We start from the raw sequence: 16,695 nt of genomic DNA, 5'->3' as shown, positions 1-16,695 counted from the left end.
AGATCCATTGCACACACCATACAAAAAGCATCCCACAAATGGTAATATAAACATACACAGAATTTCGAAACCGTAAGCTCTTAATATCGAGAATAATTGGCTAATGACGCAAATTTCTAGTAATACAGAGTATCTAATGAGGAACTTACAAATGGTTCATGCTTCCATAAACATCGAGTGATGAGTAAATGAGCTAAAACATCCACAAATTTGATGCCAGTATTGCATTTTTGCTTCTAACAAAGTAAGAGTACAATTTTGTCAAGGATGCGAACAAGAAGTAATCTGTCAGTGTAACGATCAGAAGTTAATTTATACTTTCATTGAAAAGGAATTTAATATCAAAACAAAGTTTTGAAAAAAAAAACAAACCAATATTCACTGATGAGGATTTTCTATAACCTAAATATCCACAACACTATTTTATTTGTTTGATATTTTTTCTTCCCACTGTTCAAAATATCTTTGCTATGCATCTGAGCATGTCAATTTCTAAACGCATACCTAACGGTACTAGCCAGTCTTCAGTAAAAAATCTGCATTCATGACTCTCTCTCTCAAAATGTCATACGCAGCCCTCTCACCATTTATGCTGAATCTGCATTGAAGGAAAATATGTCTGCAGGAGCATTTGTGCAGCTAACGGCTGACGGCTTGAATCTAGCAATTCCGGCGTTGCTCTTGTTATGATCAAGATACAGTACCACTACCGAGATATCATCATGGAAATGACGCCTTATGCCTTTTTGGATATTTTTTATATCACTATATCTAAGCTCTCTCTTCTTTGCAGCTTCATGTAAAGCAGCTCTTACAAGTCTCTTGGCAATTCCCTACAACATAGACAAATCATCAGTCAGCTCAGATGTCAATAAAATCTTTCTGAGGTTTAGGCATGTACACATTATTATAAATGTAATGCTTTCTTTTACTAGGAACCACTATAATGGAGGTAGTTCGTACTACACTCTCTTAAAAAGTCGCCCAATATCTCTTCAAATGTTACATCTTGGTGTAAAATTCAGCCATTCAAGTCATTGCATATCGTGTTATAAACCACCAATTGCTCATATATGCCCCCTTCCTCCCCCGAAAAAAGAAAATGATACCATACACATGGGAACAATGGGGAGACAATTATTAAAGCATGAAGGAGTCCGGCTCATACAGTAACGGACTAAAAAGATAAGTTCTGTTTACTCACTGATCTGGAATTATTGGAAACTATCTCCACCACAGCTTGATCAGACAATTGTTCCCATAGGCCATCTGATGCAAAGATTAGAAACTTGTCTTCTGGCTGAATTTTTCTTCGAAGTATTGATGGTTCAGCTGTCATTGCTGGACGTTTTAAGGAAATGGCATTGACAAATTGCTGATATACAGGATCTCTACTGAATTCTGGTTTTTTCAAATAGACATCTCCAATAGATCGCGATACCTGAAAAAGACAAGTTGATCAGAACAGCATCTTCATCAGATGCCTTTTTCCAGATAGAAAATTTAAGTCGGCATAATGAGCAGCAGGGAACTATTGATGATGTTCACAATGTATTAAATGAGGACATATTTATAATCAATGATGTTCACAATGTATTATTTTATTTTTAACAATCTATTATACATACACACACCGACACACGCACACTGCAAGTAGACAGACAAAATATTCTACTGCATAAGGGTTATATTACATACAAACACAAGCATGTTGCAAGCAGCAAGACAAACTATTCTCCTGCATAAGGGTCAATGACTTAATGCAACTTCCCTGATCAATAGGCCGTCCGCGTCAAACAAAGACAGACAATACCCTATAGTATATAGGCATACCAGGAGAAATGAAGACAATTGTTGAAGGGCTTAATACCACATGCACCCATCTCCTCATTGTTCTGTTTGAAAGAAAACCACACAACCACCACCCTTAGAGGCTCTTGCAGAAGCCTTGTCTCGGGAGGTGAGATGTATGCTTCCATAGGTCTTCAAAAAACCTCAAGACATGGTAATTTTGAACTAAATAAATGACAAAGAAATGTAAGTCAATTATAATGAAGGTTGTACACCACAAGGTTCACACCTTGTAAAAGTGCATAAAAAACACCGAAACGAGTAACCATTTAAAGAAAAGCCAACACCTTCATAATACAAAAAGCAATGTCGAAGTAATTACCTGTATAATCCCCTTAATCCTCCAAACTCCACGAGTGTATACAACGATATGAGAATCATCAGGATGAAGTGCTTCAACCTCCCTTCTAACCTCAACTTCTGACACATTATGATCAGTCGATAACCTCTCAGCCACAACCTCTTCCTTTTTCCTAACAGAAACTCTTCGCCCCAATACTGCTCTCGAGTCACCAAGATTAGCAACAAACAGCTCATTATTCGCGATTGCACCCATAAGGCAACATGATCCGACGGAAGCAATTCGTGGCTGCACTGATAAATTGCTTTTTACTAAACGCAAGAATTCATCTTCTGTTGCACTGAATGCCTTCTTAATCACATCAACCGATAATCCCCCATGCTCGGATGAAAATTCTGAAATAGTCACGAACATTCATTAATTCAAACATCTAATTCTAAGTGAGGCCAAAGAGAAGAAAAGAAAAGAAAATCCAACAACACACCAAAAATCTAAGGGAAACACAACACAAGTCATCAAACTTCATTATTCAGAAAATTTACAGAACCCAAAAACTTCTATTCTGCGAAAATCAATAACCAAACAATTCCCATTTCGCAAAATGAAACAAAATTCATCCAAATTACAAAAATCGACAACCCTAGATCAAAATTCATAAATTTAACCCAAACCCAATATCACAAATCAATAAAAAAACACAATAAATATCAAAATTCAGCAAAATAAACAGGAGATTAACAAAAGGGTATCATAAAGTTTTGCATAAACTTACTATGAAGGAAAGAGAAAAGATGGGAATTGACAAAACGAGATGCTTCAGGACCACCATGGCCATCATAAACACCCACATAAGTAGCAGAAGGAGAACTGTAAACCTGACTTTGATCTTCAAGAGAAGAATTAGCCTGAACTACAGCTATTGAATAATCCCCAGAAGCATGAGGCTTCAAATCCATATTCCACATCAATCCATCGCTTCTCCTCCCTAGACACCTCTCCAATGGCTTCATACAAATTCTTAACATTCTGGGTAACTCCGAATTTGATTAAAATCCAGAAAATTTTACAATTGAAATTTTGATGGGGTTTGGTTAAAATTTAAAACCCGGAAAATATATTACAAAATTGATGGGTTTTTTTAACTGAAGAATTGATTGTGAGAGTGATTTAGGAATATAGGTGAGTGGGATTTGGTTGATATTGAAGGATGAAATAGAAAAAAGAGGGGAAAAGGAATTGGGGTTAGGGTGTGAATTGGGGAAGAAGAAATCGTGTTGAGAAGCCGCGTTAGAGAAAAAGAGAAAGGGCTGACTGATGATGATACTTCTACTCTACGCGTCCACCAGAAGGGGAGCAAATTATGGAAACGTTATTCTTTCCTTTTTATCACTTTGACTTTCTTTTACAATTTAATCAAAATTATAACTACCATTTCCATATTTAAATTCGTGTTATCTTTTCCAGAAGATATGTAAACTAAAATAATGAACCATTGAACGGTGGGAAGAGAGGTAACCTTTTCTTTTTAGTTTAGGTTTGGATGGGATCTTTTCGGGGGATGGTACTTTGCGGTAAAATTAAATTTAGTTTTACTCTTAATCATACCCTAATTTTATATAGTTATACAAGTACTTTGCGGCAAAAAACACAAAAAAAAATAAAAAAAATGAACAAATAAAAACACAATATTTTACGTTTATTTTAGTTAATTTGTTATTACATTAATTCCTAAATAGATTTTATTACATATAAATATGTATATTTGTTTTCTTTAATTTTAAATAGATTTTCTTACATGTTTTAGAAAATGTACATACTTTTAAGAATGTGTAGCGTGTACACAAGACTATGTTTTAATTAACAAATTAGAGAAGAAAGCCATTAAAGTATTATTTTAGTTCCTTATGATCAAAATTTAGTTTAATAACTTAGCACTTAGGTGTCCACATAAGATATCGATAATACACTTATAAAAATTGTTAAAAAATTTATAAAACGTTAGAACATACTTGCGTATATATCAAATCATATTTTTAAAAATATCTGCACACATTGCGTGCATAGAATACTAGTTATTTTAGATACGAATAATACATTTAAGATAATTATAGTAAATAACATAAAATATAACCAAAAAATGTTACGCATGTGATTTCGTAACAGTAAGGCTAAAAATAAAAATATTTAAATGTTTGACATAATTAACAAAATTGTTTAGGTGTAACCTGGCAAAACTGACCCGATCCGAATGATTCGATCCATTACCCGATTTTAACCCAAAATGACGACCCAAAATCAATCTGAAACTGAAACCCATCCGAAATTGATTTAAACCCGAAATCACCCGATACCTGAATCAGCTCGAACTGAGTTAACCTGAACCGAGTTTCATCCGAAACCGAAGTAACCCGAACCGAAAATAACTGTAAAATTTGAATCAACCCAAAACCGATCTGAACCGAAGATCCGAAACCAATCCGAACCGAAGAACAACTCAAATTTATCATTAGTTCAAACAAAATAACACAAGTTTTTTACTTTTATTATTATTGTTATTATTATTATTATTATTATTATTTTATTATTATTATTATCATTAATAACCACATATTATCTATGAAATAATCCGAAAGTTTGGTCTCAAATACTAGTTATTTTACTAAATCATGATAATCTTTTATTAATCACCAATATATATTGTTATACTTGTCCATATTTCATGTTTCGTCTTCTCGACCATACATTAGAGAAGTAAGACTAGAGTCGCCTAAATTATCACTTGTAACAATGTGAAAATGCAACCCTTATTGTTTACTAAATTTTCCATACAGTAAACCAATAATCTCGAACTATATACGCTTATCCCTTAATTATTTTGTAAGAAGTATTGTTATATATAATATTAAAAATAATGAATGATGATCAAACCTAAGCGAAATTGCCAAATCAAAACTTGAAATCAAACAAGAAAAGTCTGAGCTAACCCGAAAATATCTGAACTAAACCGAAAAAAACCGATCTGATATGATCCGATCTGAAATGAACCGAACCGATAATGACCCTAAATTTTGACCCAAATCCGACCCGATCCGGCCATCAAAAACCAAATTAAACCCGAAACCAGAATGCACCCGACCCATACCTGAACCCGATCCGAAGTGAAAGTGACCCAAAATAACCTGATCCGAATGGACCCGATCTAAACCCGATCCAAACAACTCATTTTCTAGGTCTAGGTGTACTATTCCTTATTCCCCAAATATCCAAAATTATATTAATCAAGATTAAAAAAAACATGGAGAACTTTTTGGGATTTTAGACATAATACTAGTTCAAAGGAATAAGGTACAACTAGTATATGACCAATGCGATGTAAAGTTTACATATTTTAACTTTTTAAGTGTAAAGTTAAAATATTTTAAAAAAGAAACATAGAAAAATACTTAGATTTTTTTTATTCCTTTTCACGCATCACCCATAATTTCATGTTAGATGTCAATTCTCAACCTGAACTGTTGAACCCGCTAGGTTGGTTCCATCGTGTAGAATCCAAATCGTTAATGACCTGCGAGCTGCAACCCAAAACCCGAACCGACTAAATTCAACCCGAATCGACCGGAAAAAATCAACCCGCGTAAGATACGAAACCCGATAACAAACCATTTCGCAGCAACCCAATCCATTTCAACCCAAGCCGAATTGTTAATGACCCAAACCGTTTGAACCCGAAGAAAATCTGTTTACAACGAACTGTTTTAACCCGTAACCCGCTTAATCTGAACCGTTTACAACCCTTGACCCGCGAATCTTTACAACCCATAACCCTTTTAATACTTTTAAAAGTTAGTTATTATTTTTGTCCCCTAATTAAGGTCTCAACATCAGAATTTAACAGGCATTAAAAATAGTGATTTTATAATTTGGAACTATATTCACCTGACCTGAAGTACACCCCTCTACCCATTTCATCATGCTACTGATTTTTCCAAATTGTATGAACCTAAATCAATAAAATAGTTGTTTTCGTTATATGTAATATTTTAACTAAAATAGTCGTTTTCGCTCCCAACTCTCAACTAATGCTTAGCATTAGGTTGTAAATACTAATTCTCATCTACTTTTCTCAAGTTATGCATATTTAAGGCTCATTTGATCGTTATATGACATATTTTGACTACTATAAATGTTGTTTTCGCTCCCAACTCTCAACTAATCTTATATTTAACTTAATTTTATTGGTTTGCATGTTATTCTTTAAAGGTTTTTAATACTCCTAGGGAAAGGAAATTTACCAAAGAGGAGATGCATGAAGTTCGAGACAAGTGGGCTACTTACTTCACCGATTGTGAAATATTCTCTTTGTAAATAGAACAAGCTAGTAGTTATCCGTGACTCTAAAATTACTTTGTTATTTATTGATTTAATTACATTTGAATTAATGTCAAGGTGATTTTTGGTGAAAGAGTCTCCTATAAATTAATATGTATTACACGGGCTCAGAAACTATAATACAGATTTTTGTAAAAAAAAATCAATAATAACAAAGGTAACGTTTGTTGGTAATAAGTGCATCCTTTGTAAATCACAAAGGTGGCGCTTATTACCAGCAAGTGCCACCCTTGTCTTATCAAACAAGTGCTTCTTTCCAACAAGCGCTTCCTTTGACATATGCAAAGGTGGAGCTTGTTGGTAATAAGCGCCACCCTTGTGTTTCAAATGATGCGCTTTTCAGCTGCACCTTTGTGGGCCATGTGATGCACTTGTAAAATGCCACATATACCTTTATTTTAAGCGTCACCTTTGATGTTTTTCCTACTAGTGTTATATGCTATAAATTGAATAACTTGGATATTGAAAATCTGATTGAGGAACACTTACTCAAAAGTGATTTGGTTCCCCTACGAATCCAATCATGTAAAACAATCTCACTTTAAAATGAGTTGATCATTAAAAAGTATCATCGATTTTGTATTTGAACATTGAAATATAACTTGAATATTGAACTTGAATGTAGAAATTAGGAGGTTTCATTGTCAAAGGTCAAGACTTTTATGTAAAGACTTCACCTCTAATAAACTCCATACTTGTATTTGATTATAGTTTTAAAGGAATTATTCCTAATAAAATATCATTGAATATTTGAGCTTGAAACTTGAATTTGTACATGAAATTAGATGATTCATGTGTTCTAACTTAAAGAATGAGTTGTACTTCTTCAAGTATTGTGGAACTTGGTATAAAGATTTAAGCTTTTTGAAAACTTGTACATGGTTGTTAGAAGGAATGTTCTTAAAAGTAAGAACTTCACTTTCTTAACCAAGTTTTATTGGAAATAGAACATAAAAATTGAATCTTGGACTTGGAATAGGAGCATGGAAGATCATTTGAGGGGAGTTTCAAGTATGAAAACCCCTCAAAGATTACCCCTTTAAAGAATTTCCTAGTTTAAGTGAGTATGAACATCACATGAACATCATTGGATTATTTAGAACTTGAAAATAATTAGCAAATAGGATTAGCAAAATAACGATATTGCAGGGACCCGAATTACCTAAGTAGGGTAGATTGATTTCTCCAAGATGATTTCCCAATTTCAAGTATGTGTTTTTAGTGTTTTTTTTATTATTTGAGAGGATTGATTAATTGTAGATTGAATTTGGCATTACGTCGTTGTATTGATTGTGTGATTTTCAGTCGCCTTGATGCTTATAAAATGAGGGTTAATATAGAAATGCGGTTGGAAAACCAACAAAAGGATGTACCATTGTACTATTTGGCATGTAGAAAAAGATGCTTTTCTTGGGGGAGGTGATTTGTTTGTTTTTAGACGCAACGCTTTGCGTATTTTGTACAGTTTTAATCCGATTTTACGGGTCGGGGCCCGGGATGCTCGATTTTGTGGGTCGGCTCCCGAATTTTGATTGTTTTATGTCATTTTGACTGGAAATGTGGCTCGAAGACCAATGGAGAAGTCCGTTTTGAGAGTTTGTGTTTGGATTTTGGATTTGTGTTTAGAAATAGCATTTTGTACCAAGTTCCGAAATGGGAACGGGCTTGGGGATTGGATTTTGGATTTTGGACTTGGACTTGGAATATTTTCATTACAATTGGTACTTCCCCTCGGAGTTGTATCAATCTTGGCCTAGGCTATTGGTTTCATCATCGACCCTAAGGGGAGACACAAATTAGGTGTCTACACTGGGTATCATTGAATATTCAATAAATCCTAACACATATAAAGCCATGAAGTTTGATTACTATTCCTGTAATAGTGATATTACTAAAATGCCCCTAAATTCCTTCATGATATTTTTTTTGTCTTTTCCTTATGAATAGAGGATTTACATTTTCACCCCTTACTCTCTTACACTACTACTGACCAGTGACCACATATCTCCTCTTAGGTTAGAAACTTGTGTTTCCCTTTCATCAGAACTCCGCTTCCCTCCTCTCCTTTCCTCTCCCATGGCTTAGCTCCACTGCTCCTCTGTTCCTACTTTTCTTATTGAAAATGCAGAAGCCATCATCACTTGAATCGAAGCTGAAAATGCAGAATCCATCATCACTCTAATCGAGCAAAAATCTCGCAAGATTACTCAAACAGTATTCCAATTTTATCTCTCCTATTTTTTCAAAGTTTCAATATTTTCAATTTCTAATCATCAATGTCATTTCTCATTCTGGGTTTAACAAAAGTTGGGGAAAAAATTAGGTATAAACCAGTTGAAGCTCTCAAAGCTGCGCTTGAAGGTTAATCTGCCATTACTAAAGACGATCGTTGCAAGGTTAATACTCACATTTTTCTTTTTCATTTCATAATTTGATTATTTTGTATTATAGGGTTTGTAATTTTGGTTTCTAATTGGGGATAAATTGTGTATTGTCAGCGAATTGGATAGCGGTTCATCTGGTGATAATGGTTATTAAAAATGTTGATGGGATGCTCGCTTCTTTGGATTATGAGTATTATGATCATGAAGTATGTTGCCTTCATTTTGATCTCCAATTTCAATAATTTTATTTTACACTAAACATTTTTTTGCTTTCTCGATTTTGATTTTTTTTTTTTAATCATTTATTTGATTTTGGTAAATGTATCCATTGTGAGTTTGAAATGGTTTCTTGATTGATGCAATTTTTCTGGTTTAATACCATTATGCCATAATGTAGTTTTTGTAAGCATAAATAACGGGTTGCAGTGTTGAACACTTTAGAAATTAGAAGCACTAGCTAGAAGCCTAGAAGTCTAGAACATTTACTCCTAAATTGAGGTTTGTGATTGTTGGACTTGTGATGTATCTGATTTACTAATAGGTGAGGAATTGGCCAGATAGATTTTAAAACTATTTCCAGAGAGTTCTGATTGGTTTCAAACAACGTCATATAATATGATCCAGTTGATCCTAATTTGATAAAATTGATTATGTTTTTTTGTTATGTGTTCTTTAGGCCGAATATTTCATCTGCCCAGCTTTCAAGTATATTACCGCCTTGGGACCGCCTTATCATGTAATTGTTGATACCAATTTCATCAAATTTTCCATCCAGAATAAAGTGAGAACCTCAAAATATTTGTTTCTTTGATATGGAAATATAGTACTGCTCTGTTTGATTGTTTATTGTAGTTGGAAATTTTGTTGGCTGAATTTATTGATTGCACTATTGCAAACAAGTGGTTCTTAGCGATTAGGTTTTGTTGACTTGTGATAAAATTTTCACAAGTGAGTTTTTTATTTAATGTTTTTATGCTCTTAGATTTGGAGAAAGGAATGATTCACTGCTTGTATGCCAAATGTGAGTGATTATGTGATCTTTGTGTATTCAATACTTTCTTTTGTGTTTACTCCAATTGTGTTGAACAATTGGATTATTTATGTTAATATATGGAAGGTACTCCATGCAATACTAACTGTGTTATGGCCGAACTTGAGAAGTTGGGTTAGAAGCATCAAGTAGCGCCGATTACATACTTCATGTTTGTCATCTAACTTTAGATGTGGGAAAGCTTGCTAGGTTCTTTAAGAAGACAATTTTTCATATATTTTTTAATCTTTGTAACAAATATGATTTTTTCCACATGAATTATCAAATTTGATAATCCCTTTTCCAACTGTTGAAGTTGGTTTATCTTTGGAAACCAAATTCTCGATAATTATCTACTCCATATTTTCTATCGATTTTTCTGTTGATTTTATTTGTACTTTTATTGATTCAAAAATATAATTTTTTGATATGGCGACGAGTTTAAAATTGTTTAATAAAATTGCCTTGATAATTCTACTTGAAATTTGTATGACCTTTTCTGGTATGATTCGATTTTTGGCCTGCTTGATTTTTTTTTTTGGCAATTACATTCTCTTTTCACTCTCCTTTTTCTGGATGGTTTTAATAATTAGGGTCTAAGATTGTTAAGTGAAAATTTAGAAATCAGTGTCGTGCGGTAAAATATAGTACAATATCTGATAATATATTTATATTGTATTTCGATTAAGGCGTTTAAGTCTATTTGAGTGCGAAGCTATGGGGGAAATTAGTAGATTACAACACCCATATGACCATATGTGAAGTATTTTGTAAAATTAAGAAGCTTATTGATTTTGAGTTGTCTTCGCGTTGTCCTGTGGGTTGCAAATTATCACTAGTGATTATCCATTTCTTTCGGGAATATTGGTCACTTCATTAAATATGGTAGACTGGTAGCATTTGTTAATTCATCCTAACTCCCAAACAAAGGATGAAAATTTAAAAATCAGTGTCGTGTGGTAAAGTGTAGTACAATATCTGATAATATATTTATACTGTATTTGGATTAGGGCGTTTAAGTCTATTTGAGTGCGAAGCTATAGGGGGGAATTATGTTCTTTCACTCATTTCCATTCCCAATGTTTATTGAAAATTTTGCAGTGACGGGAGTCTACATCCTACATAATGTTTATTTTGGTGTGCGTATACTATGGGAGCTGGAGTCTTTTATATTGATTTGTCATTTACATTGATAATAATTGTAAGTTTTTTTTCTTCTAAATCCTAACCCTTTAAAATGCAAGAGAGGCCTCCTATTTTTCTTAAGAATAGTGGAATTACAGTCATGCCCTTGATTTCCTTCTTGAAGAAAACCCTTTTCTCTTAAGAACATGGTAACTACGCCCCACCCTTTCCCACTTTGTCTGGAGAAAAATACGGACAACTGTTCACTTTGTCTGAAAAAGAGGCTTCGGTGTCCATCCTTTCTCTTTCTTGCTCCTTCTCCTCTCCTCTCATCTTCCACGGTGTTTTTACCTCCGCCCTCTTCTCTTCCATGGTGTTGGTACCTCTCCTCTCACTCCTACTTATCTTCTTGGTCTTCGACTGTTAGGTTATGATACATATGATATTACATAAATCATGCGGAAACAACCATTAACCCAGGAATACATATTATTTACACATAATCATATAGCATAATTTAGATGCATACTCTTTGTTGCGTGCCCTCCCTAGCTGCGCCCGAACCGAGCAAGAACAAGTCTTTAGGACTCCAAGTGTCGTCCCTCCGTAGATAGTCCACAGCACGTCCGGATCCGCCTTAAGATTGACCAACTCCTTAAGATTGACCAACTAGAATCGCCCTTAAGGTACTAGAATTTTCGGCACTTTTGAGCAAGATGTGTGACTGAATTGTTCTCTCAAAAACTCACTTTGAATACTTTTGAAACTCGTTATAAATTGTGAACCCAGGCCACATATTTATAGGGGTATGGAAAGAGAATTGGAATCCTATTAGGATACGAATTAATTAAACTTAGAATCCTACAAGAACTCTAATTAATTAATTTATCAAATAGAATTAGGAATTTAATCATTAACCGAACTCTGCACGTTTTAGGAATCGTGCATGAACACAAACACTTACGCACACACACACGGCAGCCACGATGGGCCGCCCATGCGCGTGCGTGCGAGCAGCAGCCCACGCAGCGAGGCCTACGCGAGCTACAAGCCCACGCAAGCACCTGCGCGCGCTGCGCGCTGTGCGCGCTGCCACGGCCTGCTGGGCCTGGCCTTGCGCTGGGCCTGGCGTGGCCTTGGCTGTTCGTGTGGCGCGCTTGGCTTGCTGGGCGATGGCCTGGCTTCGTGCTGGGCCCTCGTCCGGCAGGCCTCGTTCGATGCTTATTCGTACGATACGCTTCCGATTAAATTTCCGATTCCGGAATTCATTTCCGATACGAACATATTTAACATTTTCGATTCCGGAATTAATTTCCGTTTCGAACAAATATTTAATATTTCCGTTTCCGGAATTATTTTCCGATTCCGATAATATTTCCGATTCTGACAATATTTCCGTTTCCGGCAATATTTCCGATTCTGGTAATATTTCCATTTCCAATAATATTTTCCGATACGTACCATGTTTCCGTTTCCGGCAACATCTACGACTTGGATAATATTTATATTTCCGATACGATCCATATTTCCGTTTCCGGCAATATCATCGTTTCCGGAGTATTCATTTCTTGCCTGTGACGATCTCAGCTCCCACTGAAACCAAGATCCGTCGATTCCGAATATCCATAGATGGAGTATTTAATGCCATTAAATACTTGATCCGTTTACGTACTATTTGTGTGACCCTACGGGTTCAGTCAAGAGTAAGCTGTGGATTAATATCATTAGTTCCACTTGAACTGAAGCGGCCTCTAGCTAGGCATTCAGCTCACTTGATCTCACTGAATTATTAACTTGTTAATTAATACTGAACCGCATTTATTAGACTTAACATAGAATGCATACTTGGACCAAGGGCATTATTTCCTTCAGTCTCCCACTTGTCCTTAGGGACAAGTGTGCATTTCCTAATTCCTTTGTCACTCGATGCTTGCTCTTGAACATAAGGTAAGAGTTGTCATCCTTATTATGTCCAGAGGTGTTCCTCGGTTTCAGAGTTCAACTGATCAAATAAACAGATAATCATAGCCTATGATTCATCCGAGCACGGCCATGCATTTCACAGTTTCTAGCTCTCCGAGTGGCCTTGTACAACTTTTAAGCATCTCATCCCGATTTATGGGAGGACAATCCCAATCTTGCGATCTTGAGATTAGACTTCGTTTGATAGGTGATTACCTGAGCATTGCCTTTATAGCCTCCTTTTACGGTGCGACGGTTGGTCAACGTCAAAGCAACCAGTTCTCAAACAAGTAATCTCAAATCACTCAGGTATTGAGGATTTAGTGTCTAATAATTTTAATGAAATTTACTTATGACAGATTTTCATCTCTTACAGTAAAGTTTCATAGGTCTTGTCCGATACTAGTCTTCCCAAAGTAAGTATCTATGCAAATGATTATAACATTGCCATGTCCACATAGTTCAAGAAACAGAACTACTAGTCATCTTGCATTCTAATCGTCTAACGTTTTCTATGCGTCCAATTTTATAGAAAACTCCGATTAGGGACCATTTTCAATCTTTGACATTCAAGTTCACTTGATAGACATTTCTTAGTCACAGGACTGGTCCTGACAGTCTATCTTGAATATATCGTCAAATTTGAAGGGACTCATCATTTAATAAACCACAAATTAAATGGAAAAATGAATTCTTTTCATTTATTGTGAATGATTAACCAATAATGTTTTACAAAGATTTAAACTCTAAAACTTTAAAACATTAAACAGAGACATCAAATCCATTCTCCAATATGCTTGATTCCCATAGCTGCAGTGTGCGAGTTGTGCTTCGCCTGCGGCAGAGGTTTAGTTAATGGATCTGATATGTTGTCATCAGTTCCAATTTTGCTTATCTCGACTTCTTTTCTTTCAACGAACTCTCGTAGAAGGTGAAATCTACGAAGTACATGCTTGACTCTCTGGTGGTGTCTAGGCTCTTTTGCCTGTGCAATAGCTCCGTTATTGTCACAATACAGGGCTATTGGTCCTTTAATGGAGGGGACTACACCAAGTTCACCTATGAACTTCCTTAGCCATATAGATTCCTTTGCTGCTTCATGTGCAGCAATGTACTCCGCTTCAGTTGTAGAATCCGCAATGGTGCTTTGCTTAGCACTTTTCCAGCTTACTGCTCCTCCGTTGAGGCAGAAGACAAACCCAGACTGTGATCTGAAATCATCTTTGTCGGTTTGGAAACTTGCGTCCGTATAGCCTTTAACAATTAATTCATCATCTCCACCATAGACCAGGAAGTCATCTTTGTGCCTTTTCAGGTACTTCAGAATGTTCTTGGCAGCAGTCCAATGCGCCTCTCCTGGGTCTGACTGGTATCTGCTCGTAGCACTGAGTGCGTACGCAACATCCGGGCGTGTACATATCATAGCATACATTATTGAACCAATCAATGATGCATATGGAATCCCGTTCATTCGTCTACGCTCATCAAGTGTTTTTGGGCACTGAGTCTTGCTTAGAGTCATTCCATGAGACATGGGTAGGTAGCCTCGCTTGGAGTCCGCCATCTTGAACCTATCAAGCACCTTATTGATATAAGTGCTTTGACTAAGTCCAATCATCCTTTTAGATCTATCTCTGTAAATCTTGATGCCCAATATGTACTGTGCTTCTCCTAGATCCTTCATCGAAAAACATTTCCCAAGCCAAATCTTGACAGAGTTCAACATAGGAATGTCATTTCCGATAAGTAATATGTCGTCGACATATAATACTAGGAAAGCAATTTTTCTCCCACTGACCTTCTTGTATACACAAGATTCGTCTGCGTTCTTGATGAAACCAAAGTCACTGACTGCTTCATCAAAACGTATATTCCAGCTCCTGGATGCCTGCTTCAATCCGTAGATTGACTTCTTTAGCTTGCATACCTTTTTAGCATTCTTTGGATCCTCAAAACCTTCAGGCTGTGTCATAAACACAGTTTCTGTTAAAACGCCGTTTAAGAAAGCAGTTTTGACATCCATCTGCCATATTTCGTAATCGTAATATGCAGCGATTGCTAACATTATCCGAATAGACTTTAGCATTGCAACTGGTGAAAAAGTTTCATCGTAATCCACACCGTGGACTTGCCTGTAACCTTTTGCAACCAATCTAGCTTTGAAAACTTCAAGTTTCCCATCCTTGTCCTTTTTCAGTTTGAAAACCCATTTGCTTCCAATGGCTTGATAGCCATCTGGCAAATCGACCAAATCCCATACTTGGTTTTCAGACATGGAGTCTAATTCAGATTGCATGGCTTCTTGCCATTGCTTGGAGCTAGGGCTCGTCATAGCTTGTTTGTAAGTCGCAGGTTCATCACTTTCAAGTAATAGAACGTCATAGCTCTCGTTCGTCAAAATACCTAAGTACCTTTCCGGTTGAGATCTATATCTTTGCGATCTACGCAGGGTAACATTTCTAGATTGACCATGATTCTCACCAGATTCTTCTAAAGATCTCTGAGTTTCATCCTGAATGTCATCTTGAGCATTCTCTAGAGTTTGTTGTTCGACTCGAATTTCTTCGAGGTCTACTTTTCTCCCACTTGTCATTTTGGAAATGTGATCTTTCTACAAAAAGACACCATCTCGAGCAACAAACACCTTGTTCTCAGATGTATTGTAGAAGTAATACCCCTTTGTTTCCTTTGGATAGCCCACAAGGATACATTTGTCAGATTTTGGATGAAGTTTGTCTGAAATTAATCGTTTGACGTATACTTCACATCCCCAAATCTTAAGAAAAGACACATTTGGAGGCTTTCCAAACCATAATTCGTATGGAGTCTTTTCGACAGCTTTAGACGGAGCTCTATTTATAGTGAGTGCAGCTGTATTTAGTGCATGTCCCCAAAATTCTAATGGAAGTTCGGTCTGACCCATCATTGACCTGACCATGTCTAGCAAGGTTCTGTTCCTCCGTTCCGACACACCATTCCATTGTGGTGTTCCAGGAGGAGTCAATTCTGATAGAATTCCACATTCTTTCAGATGGTCATCAAATTCATAGCTCAGATATTCACCGCCTCTATCAGACCGCAGTGCCTTAATCTTCTTGCCTAATTGATTCTCTACTTCACTCTGAAATTCCTTGAATTTGTCAAAGGATTCAGACTTATGCTTCATTAGGTAGACATAACCATACCTACTGAAGTCATCAGTGAAAGTGATAAAGTAGCTGAAACCACCTCTAGCATTTGTACTCATTGGTCCACATACATCTGTATGGATTAAACCCAATAGTTTATTTGCTCTTTCTCCAACTTTTGAGAAAGGTTGCTTTGTCATTTTGCCAAGTAAACATGATTCGCATTTACCATAATCCTCTAAGTCAAATGGTTCTAGAATTCCTTCCTTTTGAAGTCTTTCTAAGCGTTTCAAGTTTATATGGCTTAATCAACAATGCCACAGATAGGTGAGATCTGAATCATCCTTTTTGGCCTTTTTGGTATTTATGTTATATACTTGTTTGTCGTGATCTAATAAATAAAGTCCATTGACTAATCTAGCAGATCCATAAAACATCTCTTTAAAATAAAACGAACAACTATTGTCTTTTATTAAAAAGGTAAATCCCTTAGCATCTAAGCAAGAAACTGAAATGATGTTTTTA

General features: G+C 35.8%; 1 protein-coding gene across 1 annotated transcript; it reads right to left on the bottom strand.

Annotated features, from left to right (window-relative positions):
• Nucleotides 1-286: 286 nt before the first annotated feature.
• LOC110776984 (probable protein phosphatase 2C 63) lies at nucleotides 287-3,502 on the bottom strand. Its single transcript, XM_021981553.2, has 4 exons — nucleotides 2,925-3,502; nucleotides 2,174-2,547; nucleotides 1,205-1,441; nucleotides 287-833 (listed from the first exon to the last, which is right to left on the bottom strand). The coding sequence occupies exons 1-4, from the start codon at nucleotides 3,175-3,177 to the stop codon at nucleotides 588-590; spliced, it is 1,110 nt and encodes a 369-aa protein (XP_021837245.1). The 5' UTR covers nucleotides 3,178-3,502; the 3' UTR covers nucleotides 287-587.
• Between the last annotated feature and the right edge of the window lie 13,193 nt (nucleotides 3,503-16,695).

This window comes from Spinacia oleracea, chromosome 2, assembly GCF_020520425.1.
Source record: "Spinacia oleracea cultivar Varoflay chromosome 2, BTI_SOV_V1, whole genome shotgun sequence".
In the NCBI taxonomy this organism is placed as follows: Eukaryota; Viridiplantae; Streptophyta; class Magnoliopsida; order Caryophyllales; family Amaranthaceae; genus Spinacia; species Spinacia oleracea.
This window is presented reverse-complemented; position numbering and strand designations above follow the sequence as displayed.

What these genes read in the sequence shown, in the direction of transcription:
- LOC110776984 (XM_021981553.2), bottom strand. Translation starts at nt 3,177, where the DNA reads ATGTTAAGAATTTGTATGAAGCCATTGGAGAGGTGTCTAGGGAGGAGA. An exon ending in GGATTAAGGGGATTATACAG is followed by an intron (nt 1,442 to 2,173) that starts GTAATTACTTCG and finishes TGTCTTTTTCAG; the next exon opens with GTATCGCGATCTATTGGAGA. An exon ending in TTTCCAATAATTCCAGATCA is followed by an intron (nt 834 to 1,204) that starts GTGAGTAAACAG and finishes TCTATGTTGTAG; the next exon opens with GGAATTGCCAAGAGACTTGT.